The 20,371-nt window shown below is 37.9% G+C and overlaps 3 protein-coding genes across 5 annotated transcripts in view; 1 reads left to right on the top strand and 2 right to left on the bottom strand.

Moving 5' to 3' along the window:
- Positions 1–404, bottom strand: part of erbin (erbb2 interacting protein) — a 61,878-nt gene extending 61,474 nt beyond the window's left edge. For all 3 annotated transcript variants that reach the window (XM_053339733.1, XM_053339731.1, XM_053339732.1), the window contains exon 1: positions 7–404. The gene's annotated coding sequence lies outside the window, so the exon portion shown is untranslated. The remainder of the gene's footprint in view (positions 1–6) is intronic.
- A 1,128-nt stretch (positions 405–1,532) lies between these two features.
- On the bottom strand, positions 1,533–11,880 carry nln (neurolysin (metallopeptidase M3 family)). Its single transcript, XM_053340079.1, has 13 exons — positions 11,778–11,880; positions 9,640–9,890; positions 8,909–9,057; positions 7,750–7,854; positions 7,285–7,387; positions 7,031–7,191; positions 6,376–6,511; positions 3,865–4,231; positions 3,498–3,699; positions 3,207–3,393; positions 2,986–3,114; positions 2,129–2,265; positions 1,533–2,028 (listed from the first exon to the last, which is right to left on the bottom strand). The coding sequence occupies exons 1-13, from the start codon at positions 11,816–11,818 to the stop codon at positions 1,888–1,890; spliced, it is 2,109 nt and encodes a 702-aa protein (XP_053196054.1). The 5' UTR covers positions 11,819–11,880; the 3' UTR covers positions 1,533–1,887.
- A 1,909-nt stretch (positions 11,881–13,789) lies between these two features.
- Positions 13,790–20,319, top strand: sgtb (small glutamine rich tetratricopeptide repeat co-chaperone beta). The gene is made up of 11 exons (XM_053340258.1): positions 13,790–13,889; positions 14,250–14,353; positions 14,818–14,893; positions 15,905–16,004; positions 16,311–16,415; positions 17,115–17,253; positions 17,377–17,439; positions 18,540–18,577; positions 18,674–18,757; positions 19,913–20,033; positions 20,110–20,319. The coding sequence occupies exons 1-10, from the start codon at positions 13,790–13,792 to the stop codon at positions 20,022–20,024; spliced, it is 921 nt and encodes a 306-aa protein (XP_053196233.1). The 3' UTR covers positions 20,025–20,033; positions 20,110–20,319.
- Positions 20,320–20,371: the final 52 nt, after the last annotated feature.

Genomic DNA, 20,371 nt, shown 5'->3' with positions numbered 1-20,371 from the left:
ACTTACCTCTATTTTTTCGTAGCCGAGTCAGTGTCTCATGTAGATGTAGTGGTGTGTCCAGGTTTTGTCGGTAATGGTGCTACTATCCAAGATTATTTCACAGCTTTTTTTTTAGCTTGACGGTAGTTCAATAGGTGGTGTTTTTTGGTTTTGTATGTGTGTGTGTGTGTGTTAGCATCTAGCTAACCACTTCAAGAGGAGCAACTCGAAGCTGGCCCAGTACGCACATTCTCCACCAGTAAGTAGTTTAAGGTGTCCCCAGTTGTTCTCCCACTGGGAAAGTATATACACTACCCTCCTCCAGATGTTACTTCAAATAAACTAACACAAAAGCACGAGGACTAGAGCACTATTGTCCTCTTTTTTTTTAGTTTGTTAGACTTAGACTTAAAAAATGACATTGAGCATTTACACACACACACACCAACCCCTAAACCAAAAAAAAAAAAAAAATCCAAAATGTCCACGACATTCAGCAAGGAAATACAAAAGGCAAAAATGGGTACGACCTCCGGCAAAGCGAAATCTTTTCCTCTAAAATGTGCCGCGCCCAGATGTTTTCACTCATAATTTCCCTTCGTGAAATCATTTGCAGTGGATGCAGCCTTGACTAGAGTCGAGTGAGGCTTACACACAACCGGAGCTGTTTTGGAGCAGCAACATGAAGCAGTGGGTTGGCTTTTTTTTTTTTTTTCTCTCTCTCTTCTCTCTGCTTGCTTGTTGCGACCTCTGCGCCTACATGCAGGAGTATGTTGTCCACAAGAAGTCGCCTTTCCCTAAGAGACCGATACCCAAGTGTGTGATGATGCTTTCACAGTCTCTCACCCCCCTTCACACAATGAGTGAATTAGTGATTTCACCGTCTAGACAACTATTTTCCCTCTGTGGTGAGGTTTAGGATGGGTTTTGGTTTTTACGCAGCAGTAAGTAAGACATGTTACCCAACCCATTTACATCTAAGCTTAAACATGGGTATAATCAGACATTGCACTCTTAAACTGCATGAAACTGGCTTTATTTATATTAATAAAAGGATGCGGTGATTCCCAGAACAGAGATTTATTTCTTCCAAAAGATTAAATTCATTTCTTGACTATGTCTCAAACTCGTATACCAGCATTTCCTATCCAGAGGCGCCCCCTAGTGTCCATATGACCAATCTTCCTCATATTGTTTTTCTTCTTGTTGCTGCAGTTGTTTAAGCTTTATTGTGCATAATTTAACACTAGAGGGCTGTTTTTACATTAATTTGCTCATAAGTAGCAAGTTTCTACATATGAAACTATAACTTTAACAATTTTGTCATATAATTTGTACTAAATTGCACCACCCTTTGTATAAAATGTCCTAAAAAATTAACCGTGAAGTACTTGCAAATTACTAAAGACATTTCCAGATAATTCATATATAATTAAGGGATCTGTGAAATAAAGTATTTTAATGCTTTGTCACTTTAACTTATTGCTTGCAACTGTTCACACACACACACACAACAGAAGAAGCACAGATGTAAATAATGAAATGAATAATGGTTTATTCCATTTAGCTGCTTTATTTTCAAGGTTCTGGTATTATGCATTCATTCTCACTATCACCGTCATAGCTTACTGGATATACACATGGATGTAACAGAGCCATCTTTAATGTTATTAGTAACACCTCTGCTCTTTTTGCAAAGTTAATATGTCTGTTGCCTGTTGTCCTCCGTGATCCACTGTACAATTGAAGAAATGTCAACAGGTAGAAACAATCAAGTAGAAAAATTTAAACACAGTAATAATACACTTAAATCAAATTCATTTTTCTTGTTGACCTGCATACAGAGAATAAGAAATACACCCTGCTTTGACCAAAAAACAAAATAATACTGGCTACATTAAATAACAGTTATTTCTGCGACTTGATCAGCCCCTTGCTTTGAAAGAACGCATCCTGGCATGGTGCACGTCCAAGAAAGGTCTTCAGCATGTCCAATCCATCCTTAGAGCCGCCAGTTTCCAGAATCACTCTCCTGTACTCTTTTCCGATCTGTTTTAAGGCAAACATCCCCCGATTAAGACATTTATTACAAATAAATAAAACGTATGCTTACAAATGAATCGATATTGTAAGAATAAAAAAAACGTACCTTTGGATTCATGATGCCTTCCTTTTTAAAACGGTTGAAATAAATGTCCATGGAGTAGACCTCACTCCACAGATAGCTGTAGTACTGACCATCATATCCTCCGGCCAAGTGGCTGAAACTGGCTGTCATATTGGTACCTATAGAAAACACAAGTCATCACATCAGAAAGGTTTAACAAATTAAATATATAAAAAATCCCCACAAGAAAGTACAAACATTTCCTGCTCACAGTATTTATTGTATTAAAGGATAGGTTCGCCATTTTTTATGAATAAGTTTGATTTACAAAAAGTCAGGTATCCAAATGTATACTGAAGCTGCTTTTGCTCACTGTAATTATCCCTCTTGTTCATACTGACCATTAGAAGATCTCATCCAAATGTGCTTACAGTATAAGAGATGGGGGGGGGTATGTTTATAAGTCTAAGTGAAGATGATGAGTGAGGCTTCAGCCATCTGAGTAACAATTTGCCTCTGTGTTTCTCAATGAACAGTGTTTCCCTGTTGAGCTGTGGTGGAAGAATAGTAACAAAAAGCAGGAATTTCCTACAAAAATCCAGAAACTTTAAAAGATATTGAATTGATTTGACTAATTTGGACAGCTGAAGCCTCACATTAGCTTCAAATAAGCTTTTAAATACATTTTTGCAAAGAAGGAGGGCTGTGGATTTTGGCTTCCATCACTATCATTGAAAGCAAAACGAAATGATCTCTCAATGGCCTGTATGCACAAGAAGAATTATTACAAGAAGAAAAACATGCATCATTGTTCATTTGGGTACCCGACTATTGTTTTAGGACACATTGTGAACCTTTCCTTTGAACTAGGTTAATTAAATGACAATTAAACAACTGACCTGGCGTAGCAGGAACACCCAGGATGTCCTGACAAAGCTGTGCAAACACCTCAGCTGTATCTGCATGAGGGCTGGTGTGTAGCAGCTGGTCCACTTTACTAAGGACGACCTGACGCAGGTTCATCAGACCTGAAGAGAGCACACAAGTCAACACATCATCTACAGAGGCTCTTGATTTAGATCATTTTGAATTTTTTTGAATGAAAGTTTAAGTTTCTTACCGGTGTTGGCTACTCTGGATGCAATGAGTTTGTCGAGCATTACATCCGGGATTGGAGTGCCGTCCCTGTAGTGGCGAGACATTCTTCTCAGAGGCTCCTTTTCCCAAACCCAATTCTCCAACATCTGAGACGGCACCTCCACAAAATCTGTCTCCACCTGGGTTCCACTGAATTCTGAAAAAGTGGTCTGATACACACAGAAACACACACACAGGAAAAGTTCAGACTCTTTCATTCTCATTAATATGCGACACTATACAAATATAATGAAACTGCTGGTGGAATAATCACCTTGGAGCAGAGCTCATGCATCACATGACCAAACTCATGAAAGTAAGTCTCCACTTCATGGTGTTGGAGGAGAGAGGGGCAACCTTTTCTAGGCTTGGTAAAGTTAGCCACCATGGCGGCCACTGGAAGCCTGCGTTTCCCATCAGGCCCTCTGCAGCCTGGTTGGAGCCCAAAACAGGCTGCATGGCCAAACTTTCCTTCCCTGGTGGAAGAGATGGTTGCAATTGTCACAGCCAGGCTGAAATCTGGACATTAACACAAATTACATAAAAATCAGGAGCTCTAGTCTCTAACTGCATCAAGCTTCAATTTAACTCCATGTATATTTTTCTGCATTGCTCTTTCCACAACAAGTGAGATATTCTACCTTGGATGTAAGTCCATGTAGAAGTGGCCGACCTCCTCTCCTGTTTCAGCGTCACATGCTGAGTAAAGCTTCACATTTTCATGCCACACATGGGCCTGTTTCACCTCCGTAAACGTGAGACCCAGCAGCTCCTGGTAGATACCAAACAGTCCTTCTGTCACCACGTCGAGAGGGAAATACTCAATTAGTTTGTCCTTGTTCACAGCAAACTTGCACTGCTCCACTTGATTCATGTAGTAGGGTAAGTCCCAGGCGTTGATCTGTCCGTCAAATTGGTAGCCCTTCATCAAGCACTCCCTCTTCTTTAGTGAAAGAATATATTTCCTCTCCTTGTTCCCGATAGGTTTGAGTGTTTCATAGAATATATCTGTCAAGTGAGAAAAGAAAATCTTAATGGTTAAAAGGACAAAACGTGTCAATATGTACTTGAATCTCATCTTGTCATTTATGTCTTTGTTCTGGATGTCTCACATAGAACAGATTTTTATTACACATTGAAATCAGGATCATCTTTAAATTCTGATTGACTTTATATGAACTATGTGTGAGATAAATTCAGTATGTTAGATGTTATGTATGTTAGATATCTCACAATCATGACTCCTATTACTACATTCTATATATTTTTACTGTTAATTACGTCCTTCTAATGTATATAAAAGTTATACTATAGACTAACAAAATACTGGCTACACACATTCAACCACTTTCCACTTTGAAATACTGTACATGATAAACATGTTTGCCACATGCCTTCATGAGCCATAAATTATTGTATGTTATAATACAGGCATGTGAAACATAAACTACACCCAAGTGGAATGGGTGTCACATTTCTCTCCTCCCTATTTATATCCCTTCTTCTATAGATTAAAGTTTCCTTTGGCAATGCAATGCTAATATCAGATGGCGTGACTCTTCATCTTACATGACACCGAATGTTATTTATATTAGCAGCTCCATTTTTAGTTGACAGCTTATGTTATATATTTCTGACTGGTGGCAGGAAGCACCCCTGGCATTTGGAAGTCAGCCTATGTTCCACCTTTACATAAAGGGGATCAGGGGTCAATTACATAATTATAAACCCGATTTCTATACTATCTTGTCTAACTAAAGTATTAGAGAACAGGTGAGAACATTCTTAGCTCAACTCTAGCTAGCTAAAATCTTATCAATCAGGATTTAGAGTATATGACGGCAGCATCAGAAGTCTTGAATGATGTTGCTGGTGCATTAGAAAACAGGCAGGACTGTGTCGCCCTTTTTATTGATTTATTTATCTACAGTAAGGCTTTTGATAATCAATCAAATTCTTTTGAAGTGCCTGGAGTCTATTTGGATTATTGGAGAAATCTTGAATTGGTTTACAAATTTTTTCAATGGTAGAAGCAGATGTGGCTGATGGCTTTATGTCAAGCTGTAATAGTGTTAACAAAGGTGTGCCACAGGGCTCTATTTTAGGCCCACTTCTATTCACATTTATTATAAACAAATTAGGTGAAAAAGTATCAAACAGCACAATTGATCTATAGGCAGACACTGCTGTTATCTATATAATAGCACTCTCTCTTCTCCAGCTGGTTCAAAGTTCGCATAGTGATTGCTGTGCGGTAAAGCAAATGTTGTATCCATGGTAGCATTGTACTTTGGTTTCTAGATAGATTACAAACTGTTCTTGGAAAACATATTGCTGAAATGACTAAGTCTTTAAAAGCAAAAGTGGCCTTCTTTCATAGAAATAAGACATGTATTATTCATTATTATAGAGAGCAAACTGTATTGTGATGTCATTTAAATGCACCTCCAGGCTTCTACTCTTAAACCTCTCAGTGCAGTTTATTATTCTGCCCTCAGGTTCATAACTGGGGATGGCTTTAGACCTCATATTGCATTCATCGTCAGAAAGTTGGGTGACAGTTGTTGGCAGTGAGAGGAGAACAGGATTGTATTCGATTTATCCAAAGCTCTCCTTGGCAAACTTTCTAGGTACCTTATATGTCTTTAGTAAGTATAGTTCAATTTCACACTGCACTAGGTCCTGAGACTATTTGGTCCTTGAAAATCAAGGTGTTAGAAATGAGATTGGGAAATTGGCTTTTAAATATTACACTCCACACAAGTGGAACAATTTGCAGAAGATTGTAAAATTGACTGAGCTAATCCTTATTAATCTCATTAAATCTCTTTTAGTTGACATAGGGCAGTGTGAATACATTTAGGAGCTTTAACTTTTATATATTGCTTTAATATGTTTTCATATTGTGTGTTTTATTGCTTTTATATATTTATTTTATTGTTTCTCATATTGCTTATCTGTTCATTTTATATTATTCTACTTGCTGTTTATGTTTATTGTTTCTTATATTTTATATTTGTATTATAATCACTTATTGTAAACAGAGAGTTTGTTCTCAATGGCATACCCTGTCTAAATAAAGTATTGAATAAATGAATGTGTGTCCGTGCTGGGTGGAGGGCTGAAGGGGTCATACATAGAAAGGGTCATACCTAGAAAGTCAGACACATTGCTTGCATTCTTGGCCATGTTAATCTCCAACACATAGTTTGCATGGCTACTGTAACCAAGCAAGTCTGCGACCTTTGCCCTCAGTTGTATTAACTGCTCAAGAATTGCTGTGTTTACCTGGAAAAAAAGAGAAAGGCTGTAGAATTAGACATGCAGACAAATATTGTATACAGAAAAACCTCTTTCAGTGTTCATAAAGGCACCTAACTGTTGTTTTAAGACAGACAGTTTTAAGGCAGCAGGAGGAAATGTTAGGTTCACATTAGCAGGAACTTAATGATACAGCTGGAAGGAGAGTGAACAGGACATGATGAAGCTGATATCAATGAGATAAAAAAATTATAGTAACGCTGGATTACATGCACACATCATTTCCTGTGAATCCCTCAAGTGTGTGAAGATAATTTAAAGTGCAGGAATGGCAGAAACTACTACATAAAAAGGTAATTACACTATTGCTGAAAAAAGCAGACTGTACATTATATTAAAAATGGGTGAGTAATGAAAATGTAAAAGATTATATGGATTATATAAGGCTGCAATGGTATCGGCATTAAGTGTTGTGCAAGACAGTCGAGACTTGCTGTGGTCAGGAAAGTGTCAGATACACAGATTCATTATCCATTATCCAGTTACCTCTTTACACCTGCTGTGAAAAGCTGTTTCCATTTTCTTCCTGGTCTCAGGATTTTGACACCTCTTCATCAGGGGAAAGTAATGAGGGTATTCAAGTGTAACTTTATACCGTCCATCTGCCGTCCCATCCAGTCCATTGAGATAGCTATCTGCCAGTCCGCCTTAACAGAAGAAGACAACAACGCCATGAGTGAATGAAAATAGTCACGGCGGTCCATCAGTCTGAATTTTTTGTGCATATTTTTTGAGCTTACTCAGTTCACGCTCTGAGAACACAAGAAAAGTATTGTCTTCATTCAGATTCTGGTTGAACTCTATGGAGAGTTCACTGATAAGCTTGGAAATTCTTTTTATTTCCTTTGGGAGAGAAAAAGGGGGGAAAAAGTAAAGTCAGGAAAGTTTTATTTGATTTCCATTATGTGACATAATTATTCAGGCATTTTAAGGAATACTTGTGATCCAAATGTAAATCCAAAGACTGAAACCTGCTATAAATCCAAGACTGATTGCCTGGTCCTGGTAAGTTGGCCTCACAAAGTAACTCTATAAAACTAAATATAAGTTAAAGGCTGTATCAACACTGAGAAGCCATGCTTGTTTCTATCATGATATATTGAGAAAAAAACAGAAATTCAAGTATTAATTATAATATAACTGCAATTTATATGGTCAAAATCAAATGACTGTAGTTTACATAATCAGTTCACATATTGCATTACCTCTTGAATATCTTTAGACAGGTGTAATCCGTTCCTCCTGCCTAATGTAACAAGCTTGTCTAAGAATCTCTTTTCTTCTGGGGAGAAGTTTTCTTCATGCTTTTCCTGTCAGAAAATAATCACAAATAGAGACAAACTTATTTCATACAGGTACAACTAAAGCAGTTTTGCCAAATCAATTCATCTATCACAGGAGAAATATGTAACACTGACAGCAAGCGTGTAAAATGGGTACTGCTGTTTAAATTCAAAATATTGGAAAGAGACATCTCTACCCCTCTCTGCTCCCTCCTATCCAAACTCAAAGCTCATGCAGGTTTTTAGGTCAGGTGGAATCTATCTCAGTCTAGTCTCAGTTTGTTTTCTTGCTTCCATGGCTGCAGCACGCTGTGTTTGTATGCCAGTGTTTCACCTCTGGCTAACACCGGGGTGTCGAAACGGGGCGCCGACACGATCTCAACCGAAATACATGAAATGACCACCCTTAACACTGCATTACATGGCTGTGGGATTGAAATGTGTTAAAATGACTTGCCAGCACCTCGGTCAAGTTGAATGGGGCAGTCGGTGGAAACACACAACAGGCCAAAACAAAAACTGACCAGAATGGAAAGTGGAGGAAAGGAGAGCTATACTGGCTATAGTATTTTAGTCATAGTGGTCAATATTTCAATTTAACATGTTTACTTAATCTCTGGTAACATATCATAGTTGTTTTATGAGTTAGTACAGTATTAGATAATGGTCCTTTAATGCAGGTTGTCAGTCAGGCAGTGCTGTGTGGAATAGCATGTGGTTTTGGCAACTACTGATTAGATGAGATTACATTTCTTTTAGAGGCTAAAAAAGAACCAGTGGTGGGGTGAAATGAGGATATAGTGCACTTGATCTTATTGTAAAACACAATCTTAGCACGTCCAGAACTTGCTGCCCCCTGGCTGACATAAAATGGGAGTATAATCTATCATTGGCGTAGCTACTGTTATAAATCTGTCAAATCCTCACACATTAGGCTTCATTAGCTTCAAAGCTGCGTCTTTTCCGATGAGATTATCAAGGTGAACTAGACGCCTGCTGCTTAAGGAAACTGTTTTCATGTTATCCTTCACCTCCCCTGTGTTATGAGTGATGTGGAAAGTAGGTGTGACATGAGGTGTACCTGCAAGGCATTAAGTCGCTTGAACACATCCTCCCTCATACTTATCTCCACATCAAACTCAGACAGTTTCTTGTCTGCCTCTGTGCTTGCAGACCGAACCTCCTTAGATGGACATACATACTGGGGGAAATCGAGAGCGTGGCGAGATGCTAAGGGAAGAGGGAAAAACAGAAAAGACACTGTGAAATTTACAATATGTAGCAAATAGAGAGGTATTTGAAGAAAATTAAGTTGATATATTTGAAAAGGATAAGGCTGTTATTCTATATTTGTTTCTTGTTGTCAACAAATCTCTTGAAAAGACCAAAACCAACAATATGTTAGTCCATTTCCTAACACTGTCTGAACTCTTGACCCATATGCTCCGACTGAAGAAAAACACGAATATCTCAATCAAATATCTCCAAAAATAAACACCAAAGGGTGAAATAATAATGTTTTTGTTAGGGACTATTTTCAGTGATGGAATAATACACATTTGGTGCTATAGTTAATATTTAGTTATAGATGTGATTGACTACTGAGTCCATGTCCATGATAATGAAGGAACATGTCACCCAGTGCATCGTTGGGGCTCATTGATATGTGTTTAATAGTTTATGGATAACATAGAGGAATAAAGATATATCAGCTATCAGTTGTTAGTAGGACTTATCCATAGGTTGGTTTTTGTCTATTCATGCGATTTCTAACAATTAGAAATACATAGAATATCTCCTTTTAAGACTTACATGCATAATCCGTCTTAGCATTAGCCAAGGCTTTCAGGGTGTTTTCGACTGACACATTTTCTATGTTTAAGGATCCGACGTCATCATAGACCTTTTTTACTCTGTTAATCAGGCTGTCTGTCTTGGTCCTGATCTCATCCGGAGACAGGTTCCACCTCAGCGTGTTTCTTTTATTTCCTGCCTGAGAGCACTCTCTGGCAGATATCGCAGTCCCGTTCTGGATGGTCATTCTCAGGAAAGGTTTAGAGACGCTATAAAAAAAAAAAAGAAAAAAAAAAAAAAGAGATATTCACGGTTAACTTTTAAGTTTAAAGCAGTGTTGCATTTCTTATGAAAACGGTCTTGACTGAACTGACTGAACTGATGTTACAGCCGGCAATAATATGAGCTATAAACCTGACACACGCTCTGCATTTTTTCCATGCTAAGCAGTGACCTTTCCCCGTATCCACTCAGTGTAGTGTTTCACGGCATGGCAGCGGGAGCCTTTCAAAAGAAGTCCATAAATGCCAACTATGTCAAATTGCAGCCAAAACTTATAAACAGCTTGGTGATTTTTAGAGTGCTAAAGAGCAAGAAATGACAGCTATCACTCTAATGTCCCTTTATGATTAACAGGTGTGACACAAAACTGAACTCGTAGATTATGTATCAATATTACATATCAAGATTCAAATATTTCCAAATACGCATTCATTCATAGGACGATTTAACTGTGGAACTCAATAAAACAAGGTGTTTACAACATGTAATATAAAATATATTAATATAATGATGGATTGCAGGCTGTAAGTTCTTATTAAGGCTGCCAAATAAGGCTGCAGCTTACCATTATTTCCATTATTGATCATTCTGTCGATTGCATCCTCAATTAAATTAGGCAATTAGTCTATAAAATTAGACATGTTCTGATACCATCTTTTCCTTCCCAATACCAATTCTGATACCTGAATCCCAAACCATTGCATTAAAGCTGTATACTACTAACCCTGCATGGATGTGATACGCTTACTATCTTTCGCGTGATGCGTCTTCACGTGCTTTATAAGATTACTGGTGTTTAAATTGGGAACACTAGTTTCACCACCCGAAACTAAAGCCGTGCATACTGTACTTGTTGCCTTTTTTTTTACTGGTGTGACTTTCCAATAAAAAATATTGCCAAATTGCTGACAGCTAATATTACACTATTTGCCAGAAATCAATTTCCTCACTGCTCTATAATAGTAGTAGTAATAGTAGTAGTATGGTAGTAGTAGTCGCCATTGGATGCACTGATTCGCTATAGGCTACTGTTTTAGGAGCAGTGAAGAAGAAGAAGAAGAAATGATCTCTGAGAAAACTGCCATTCAATCCGGGTGTGAAACTGCTTTAAAAGTTATTAATAAATTACACGGTATTTGTTGGGTGCATAGGCTTGTGTACTGGCTGATATCCGATCCAGCATTTTAGCCAGTATTGGAGGCATTTCTGACACTGGTATCAGTTTCATCGCTGTATAAAATCCATAAATAGTGAGAGATACCATTCAACGTTTCCCAAAGTCAAAGGTGACATCCTGCAAAGTCTGGCAAACAGTCCACAACCCAACCATATTTAGTTTATAATCACAAAAAATGAAATAATCCAGAACATACTCATACTGGAGAAGCTGAAATCAAACAATTTGGATGTTTTCTTTTTTTTAATGACTAAAAATTATGAATCAATGACCTAAATAGGGAATTAATTTTCTGTTATTACTAATTGACTAATAATCACTGCAGCTCTACTTTGCATTGTTGCACTGGCAGTTTGTGTGCATTAGTTTAAATATAAAAGTGAGTGTGCATGTTTGCAAGTGTGTCTATAACTTGTGTGTGCATGCAGGTATGCAGGTATCTCTGCACTGTAACACTCAAGGCTATATGATGCACGTGCATGCTCTATTACTTCTTAAAGTGGTTTATAGTTATTTTAATATGGACTCTTGGGAGACCAGAGGTGTAATATAAGAGACCACAGTACATACGTGCAAATAAAACACACTTGATAAAAGATTAGTTGAATACAGGCAACTCAACCTTCAACCTACAGGTGTTAAATGCACTGACTTAACACTGTAGCTGCTTAGCGGTCACTTTATCCTGAACGCATACCTGCAAAACGTCCTGCACACTGCAACTCTTAAGGCACACATGCTGGTAGATTCATGCGTCTTCCCGTGCAAAAAAAAAGAAAAAAAACACCCACACACTTTCTTTCTTTCTTTCTTTCTGTGTGTCTGTCTTTCTTTCTTTCTCTTCTTACTGTGGCTCTGTCCCAGCAGCAGCAGCAGCAGCACTAGCGGTAGCTGTAGCAACTCAAGCAGCTCTGGCGTTTTGTGTGTATATGTGTGTGTGTGTGTGGAAAATGCTTGAGATTATTTCCGCTGTCTACGCGCATGCGCCGAGGAGGATGTGAGATCAATCCGACACAAGTCCTCATGACGCGGTAGTGGCAGACAGCTGGATAAGAGCTCAGGTAGGTGGGTGGGCGTGTGGTGGGAGGGGGGCTTATTTTGGGGAGGGGGTGGGGGGGTACACTGAATAACATTCTTTGACATAATACTATTTATACATTGGCTTCGTGGTGTTGTTTTTTTAGGTGTGGGCATGACCCGTGTTTCCTCTCCTCGCGTTGTTTTTCCTGCCTGAATTGGGATTGTTTTAGCCCTCATCATCATCATCACCACCACCACCAACATCACCACCATCACCATCATCATCATCTTCATCACACAAGCTGCACAGACAGGCTTTTTTTTTTTTTTTTTAGAAATGACGTGCACCTACTTGTGTTATGTACTGAAATTGCTCCAATGCATTTATTTTATTATTATTTTATTAGTAGTATTATTATTATCAATATAAAAGGCTGTATCATGAATAGCAACATATACCTCCCCGTCTCCCATTGTGGTATTACATCACAGCTTCTGCATCACTTCATATAATACGTGTGTGTGTGTGTGTGTGTGTGTCAACACAACACACACTGAGGGAGGAGAGGAGCTGTGTTAAAGCTGTGGACCCCAAATGAGCAAAACAACGTATGGTAGCACGTGATGGGGGAATATGAGGCAATACGTGCAGCTGTATACGTGTGTGTGCGTGTGTGTGTGTGTGTGTGTGTCCCGAGGTCCCTATAGGGTTAAATTTGGTTGCTGTTATTCTCGATCATGCGCTGTGTGGAAATGCCTGGGTCAGACATCAACATGTTAAAATGAACCCTTCTTTAAAGTGGTAATAGTTGTTGTTGTAGATGGATAATAGCCTATCTATAGAGCTGCAATGATTAGTTGATTCATTGATGAGTTGGTTGATAGAAGATTAGTCGCCAATTTATTTTTTTATAATGAATTAATGGTTTTGATCCATTTCCTTTATCAGTCCCACAGTGGGTACATTTACAGTATTGCAGTAGCAAGTGGATAGCAAAGATAGAAGAGCATCAGTAGAAAGAATAATAAATAATAAGTAAGTAAAAAATTTTTTAAATAGTAACAATATGAGCAAGAGTAATATTGGTGTTGAATGATAAAATACCTGAAATGTGTTATTGTTTATTTAATATTATTGTTTTCAGCTTCCTCAGTGTGAATAATTTATGTTTTAGTCCTTTATCATAATACATTAGCAACATATTTTGGTTGTGGACTGCTGGTTGCAACAAAACAAGACATTTGAGTTTGCCTTCTGGGCTTTAAGAAAGCAATGACTGATGAGCTGACAGATGAATCCATAATGAAAATAATTGTTGGTTTCAACTCGAAATAACTAATAACCTGTGTCAAAAGCCTACAGTCCACACAATAATAATAATAACTTTATTTGACAGATAAAGCAAAGGGAGTACAACACAGAGGGCAGCAACAAGGCCAACACTAACAAGATGAAAGTAGGAGACAATGAAATATAGCAAGGAGGTGATGAAAATAATAAAATAAAATAAATTAAACAAAATAAAATAAAATAAAAAGACATGGATAACTAAGCTCTGACAAAGTGTAATAAACTATTAAAACCACACTTTATAAATAATAATACCTTCTATGAATTAGTCAAGCAAAATGCATGCCTCACTGTTTCACTCCGAACAACTTCCTCTGCCCGACAGATTGAAGGTAAAAATGGCCGTGGAGAAGCGCCTGGCATTCTCTATTGTGCAGTTCCTACGAGATCAAACACATTGTGGCACTTTGAATTCAGATGAGCAGGAGAGCCTCGAAGGTAGGTCGATTCTGAGTAGCACCTTTAACAAAATGTAGGACACACTGCTCTTGACCTGCCCATTTTCAGAACGAAACTAATAAACATTATGTTCTTAGTCCACTATCCTAATTTAGAGGCAGGAAATCAAGATCTATTTGGCTCCAAATCAGAGTATGAGCAGTATGTGCGGTGGTGTATTTCATGCAATGTAACAGGACAGCTGAAATATCTCACTTTGCTGCAGCCAAGCTCTGATTCATATGATAAAAAGTCATTATAATATCTTGTTGTTCTTTTTTTTTTTTTTTTTTTTTTTTTGACAAATAAGCTGTATCTAATCAATATAATCCTGTCATTTTTTTACTCCTCCCCCTGCAGTTGCAATACAGTGTTTGGAGACCACCTTTAAGATCAGCTCCAGTGACTGCCATCTTGCTGTGCCTCAGCCTCTGACAGAGATATTCCTTAATAACCTGCTCAAGGTGGGTACTACACAGACCCTAGGCTAGGACCAATGCTATGAATAGATATTTAGATTTTGGCCCCTCTCATTCCAGACATTTTCATTTGTTGTCTCACTCTCATTGGTCTATTGGCAAACATAAATAGAATAGACTCAACATAATGCTTTTAAGGAATGCTACGCCTTAGCTTTTCCTGCTGATGAGTCAAACTGTCCATCATAAGAAGCCACTTTGTACAAATCACATCAATTACTCTTCTTTTTTTCACTTAAATCTTTATTAGCAAGAGTAACAACAACATGAGCTGTTATTTTCTTCATTAATCCAGTCATGTTGTTTGATTCAACTGAGTCTTGAATAAGGTCCTTTTTCTCATAACATGAATGACTTATGGACCCGAGGAAGAGTAGCTGTTGCCTGGGTAACAGCTCATGGGGATCCAAAGAAACTAAACTAAACTCTTCTAATTTGCTTTTACTTAGAATGACATCATTAGCAAACCAGAGACTTCCCCATCTCCAGAAGACATTGAACGAGCAGAGCAACTTAAGAATGAAGGTAAAGCTGGATTCAAACTGGATACTTTGGTTGATACCTGCTTCCATATGTATCATCCCTAATAACAGATCAATGACTTTTGACACTGTAACTAAAGCAATATAAGAAATATAATGTTCTTTAGTGGATTGGAGCACTTGAGTGTAGAGGGGTTAGAGGGCTAACCAACAGCATACCCACATATGTGCTTCAGTTACTTAATTTTTAAATAACCCACAAGTACAGTTTGGAAATGACTTGTGGACACTGTGTGACCAGAAAGTTCAGAAAGGTCAGAAAGGTCATGAGCTGCCTCACAGAGGAACACTTTGGAGCTCTGCAGCTTTTTCCATCTTGCGGACTGACTTATTAATAGCTGTATTTCCCAGTTCTGTGAGAAGGTATTAAACTCAGAGAATTTGTTTTATTTTATTATTTTATATTTCTGGTATATATCATTATTAGTATCCCAGGCTAATGCTCTTTCATTCTTCTTTGCACAGCCATGCATGGTAAAATAAACCATAAACTTGCTTTGATTTGAATTATTGAAGGGAAATTTTTATTTTTATTCCTCATATATTCTGATGATTTATGTCGGAAATGTTAATATCAGGAATATTTCAGGTGTATTGTTATTTATATTAATGATTATCCATCTGCCTAAAGAGTAATTATTGCTCATATCATACATTTGCTGAGCGTAATCTTACAGGCAATTTCTTATGATGATAAAAGTAAAAACTATTTCTATAATTGTTATTAATAGAGAACTTTATAGAGAACGCCCCCCCCCCCCCCCCGTGTGACCTTCAAGAAACATTGAAGCACATACAATATATCTGAGCAGCACTGAGCCCATAGATAAAACAGGTGAATGTGCAAATGCAAATGAAAATAAATAAGTTGATATATATAAACAAATCAAATGCAAATAAAAAGAAATAAGCTCATAGTGGAATGGAAGTGCATAATATAAAGAAAATATATTATTGTGTAAACTCTGTTAACAATCTAATATTTTATTTCCAGGGAACAATCACATGAAGGAGGAGAACTACAGATGTGCAGTGGAGTGCTACACAAAAGCCATTGATCTGGACTTAAGAAATGCTGTGTACTACTGCAATAGGTATTCACAACAGCAAGCTTGAGAGGATTTCACATTGCTATTGTTATGTTTTTCTTCTTGTACTGTGCTGCAAACATTTTATACAACAGCACACAGTGTACAAGCAGAGCTGAGTAGGAGAAGATGTCATAAAATTGCCTGTGTGATGTCTGGTTGATATGATGTCATGTTTTAAACTGGACCAGACACTGCTGCTTAGTGAATTGAATTTCTTCCTTTTTGCATTATTTATCTTAATACACAATTAATCCAGACCCTTGCAAAGGAGCATTACTGAGTCTCTGTCATGGATTTAACTCTTTGCAGGGCTGCAGCTCACAGTAAACTGGGAAATTACACAGAGGCAACTGGTGACTGCGAGAGAGCCATTGGGATTGATCCTACCTACAGTAAAGCGTACGGGAGGATGGGGTGAGTTAAACAGAAAAGGCTAAAATACCTTTTTGTAGTATTTAAAAGGCTTGTTTTAAAGTTAGATACCATTAACCCTCCGGTTGTCCTCAAGTCAAGGAAGGACAGAAGGATAGGACAGGAGGAAGGAAGGAAAGGAGTAAGGAGGGAGGGAGGGAGGGAGGGAGGAAAGGAGGAAGGAAGGAAAGGAGTAAGGATGAAAAGAGGAAGGAAGGAAGGAAGGAAGGAAGGAAGGAAGGACAAAAAATGGAAAGAATTTAGGAGAGAAGGAAGGAAGGAAGGAAAGTAGTAAGGACAAAAAGAGGAAGGAATTTAGGAGAGAAGGAAGGAAGGAAGGAAGGAAAGTAGTAAGGATGAAAAGAGGAAGGAATTTAGGAGAGTAGGAAGGAAGGAAGGAAGGAAAGAAGGAAGGAAGGAAAGAAAGGAGTAAGGAGGGAGGGAGTGAGGAAAGGAGGAAGGAAGGAAGGAAGGAAGGAAGGAAGGAAGGAAAGGAGTAAGGAGGGAGGGAGGAAAGAAGGAAGGATGGAAGGAGGAGGGAGCAAATAAAGAAGGGAGGAGGGGAAGAAGGAAGGAAAAATTAAAGAAAGAGGGAAGAAGGAAGGAAAGAAGGAACAGTCAAAAGAGAGATGGGGTCAATTTGACCCGGGAGGACGACACGAGGGTTAAAATCAAGTTTCATGTGTGCCCTTCTTTCTTTAGATTGGCTTTGACAGCAATGAACAAGTATCCAGAGGCAATTACCTATTTCAAGAAAGCTTTGGTATTAGACCCTGAGAATGACACCTACAAATCCAACCTGAAGATTGCAGAGCAGAAGCAGAAAGAAGCAACCAGCCCAGTAAGTAAAAAAAAGAAAAGAAACCAAGCTACATTTACCAGTTCATAACATAACAGACTGTATAACCTATAAAAGCTCACACAACCTACTGAGCCATTATTCTTTTGTAACCTTTGTCTACAGATAGCTGCTGGATTGGGTTTTGACATGGCCAGTTTAATCAACAACCCTGCCTTCATCAGCATGGTAAGACTCCAGAGCATTAAAAGCCTGCCGGTGTAATATAATCAGGGTTGGGAAGGTTGCTATGGACATGTGGTAGGTTACAGATCACTAGTTATAATACATAAAATCTAATAAGTAAATTGATTTCAGTTACTTAATAAAAGTAATCTAACTTATTATATTTGATTATTTTTCTAATTTTATAACAAATGTTTTCAGTTGTTAGGATAAGTGTATCCATTCAGCTGTTTTTCATGGATACTGATATGAGTTATAAGGGAGGGTTAGGGTTTCATTTCTTATAAAGCAAGATTTATCTCTCATTTGAAAGTGTATTCATTACTTCATGTAGGTTTTGGAAAATAAAATAAAGATATTTAGATGAAAAAAGTCAAAAGTTCAGCTTAGACATAATTGGTATTGTGACACTATTTAAGCCAATGTCATGATTTATTTATAAAATATAAAAAATATATTGATTTCAAAGAATTAAAAAAAGCAATATATGTATTCAGTAACATGATAAATATTAAAAAATGAGGAAAAACCCTCCTGAGCAAAATCTTAAAGATCTGAGCTCAGAAGTAACCCCCTTTTATAATCATCAACATTTTCATGAGTAACTTTAATTTAATTACTTTTTTTTTCTCAGTAACTATAACAACTTATTTTATATTTATTTATTTTATAATTAAATTACATAAAGCTACATGCAACTAGTTACTCCCCAACACTGAATATAAATGTGCAATATCTGCAGAGGACAGGTTGTCTCATGCTTGTTTTGGCTCTGGCACGGTTTGACCAGATATTTTCCCTAAGTAGTCGTGTGAGTGACAGTTAGCCTATTAATCAACCGGTGTTGATGTCTAGTGGAAAGGACCTTTTCTGGGCCCGGAGAATCCTGACTTGTTATATGATGACACAAGGGAACGTTTGCCAGGCCAAGAACGCCTCTACAAGCGTGCCAGAGTTTTATTGCAGCGACACTGACAAGACACATCTAAATCAGACAGCTGTGTATGTGCACCGAGAGGCCTCAAAGCACCACCACCAGCACTACATTGTGTTTTTTAAATACAGCACAGAAATGAGTTGTTCTTTTTTTTTCCTATTTGAAGGCTGCAAGTGTGATGCAGAACCAACAAGTACAACAGCTGTGAGTGTCATCTGTATTTGACAGGCATTTAAAGTGTAGTGCTTGTGTGTGTTGAACATACTTTTACTCACTTTCACTGCTTCACTGTGTGGTCAGTATGTCAGGAATGATGTCTAATGCAGTCGGGGGTCCTGCGGCGGGTGTGGGTGGACTGTCAGACATTTCCAGCTTGATTGAAGCGTAAGTGCACTCAATTTATAATTATTAATAGGACTGAAATGATTTTTTTTTTTACATCTTTATTTATTCTAGAGAGCTGTGTATTTGTGTTTAAGCATATTAAAGGAATAGTGCAACATTTTGGGGAAATTGATACCGCTCTCGTGTCTGTATGTATTTATCGTAAACCACATCTGTATGTATTAGTGTAAGAATTAAAATGACTCATTGTGGTTTTACTTAGAGTTTTGTTTTCTTGGCAACTTCTTGATGACTTACTGGAGTCTTGCGCCCCCGTAAAACCACATTGCGTCAGTTTTACAATTACAGTTTTTGTACAGATCAAAATACTTTAAAACATGTTAAATAGTGATGCGCTTACACAGGCAGATTTTTGTTACCTTCAGACAAAGCTAGCTAGCTATTTCCCCCTGTTTCCAGTCTTAATGCTAAGCTAAGCTAACTAGCTTCTGGCGGCAGCTTTATATCACATATAGAGAGTGGTTATCAATACTCTCACCAAGAAACTGAAAATGTTAAAATGTTCCTTTAACCATGCCATTGTTTCAGCATTTCTGAATCAGTATCATATGGCTAAATGATATTGACGTAGTGTGTAATATTTTGGTCTCTGTTACACACACTGTTGTTCCAGCACAATTTGTGATATTACAGTACCTCTCTGCAAATATTCTGACATCACTCTGGCATCAAATGCACAGAAATGTGATACAGGGACAGACCTTCCTCTCTCATTCACCCCAACAGGCATTTTTTTTAAATATATGCTGTAGGCGGAGATGAGCTGAAACACATCCAAACACTCACATATTGGGAAATTGTACATCTTTGATATTTTATCCTGGTAAATCCAGTGTGGGTGGCATTTTGACGTTGCTCATTTTATATCAACTTGTATGTTTACTGTATGTGTTCACAATATGAGAAGATAAGAGCAGACAAAGTGAGATAGCTTATCACATTCTGTTATTTTACTGTATATGAAGAACTAGTCTTCATCTTCCTTCAGCAGGTAATCCAAGTCAAAAGTCTTTGGCACTTTTTTGAGTTGGCAGATGGTTTGAGATATAAAACTACAGACTTGAGCATGTAAAAGATACCATAAGTCCTTCCTGACTGAGGTTTCACTAGTGCTCTATCTCATCTTTTTATCAGAGGACAGCAGTTCGCCCAGCAGATCCAGCAGCAGAACCCAGAGCTGATCGAGCAGTTAAGGAACCACATCCGGAGCCGCTCCTTCAGTGGCAGCGCTGAGGAGCACTCATGATCCACTCAGGTATACATTTAAATTTAAAAACCCACACCAAATATGAATGTATTTATATCACTAAGATGCATTATTTCAATTTCAGCCTCACGGTTTTTTCCAAGGAAGGGCAACCATATGGCGCGATAACAATCTCTACAACACCCATTTCTTAATGTCAAATCCCCGGCAAAGCTGGAATGAAAGACAAGGATGGGACTGAAGGCACTTTACTGTGACTAACGGCTCTGGAGTGGAGAGAGACGGAGGAGGCCTGGAGACTGGACCATGAAATGAAGTACCCCACACATCTAGGGCAAAAAAAAAAAAAAAAAAAAACATATTGTAAAACACCTTATCATAAAAAA

Source organism: Scomber japonicus, chromosome 19 (assembly GCF_027409825.1).
Source record: "Scomber japonicus isolate fScoJap1 chromosome 19, fScoJap1.pri, whole genome shotgun sequence".
Taxonomy (NCBI): Eukaryota; Metazoa; Chordata; class Actinopteri; order Scombriformes; family Scombridae; genus Scomber; species Scomber japonicus.
Note: the sequence above shows the minus strand (reverse complement) of the source record. Positions and strands in the feature narration are given on the sequence as shown.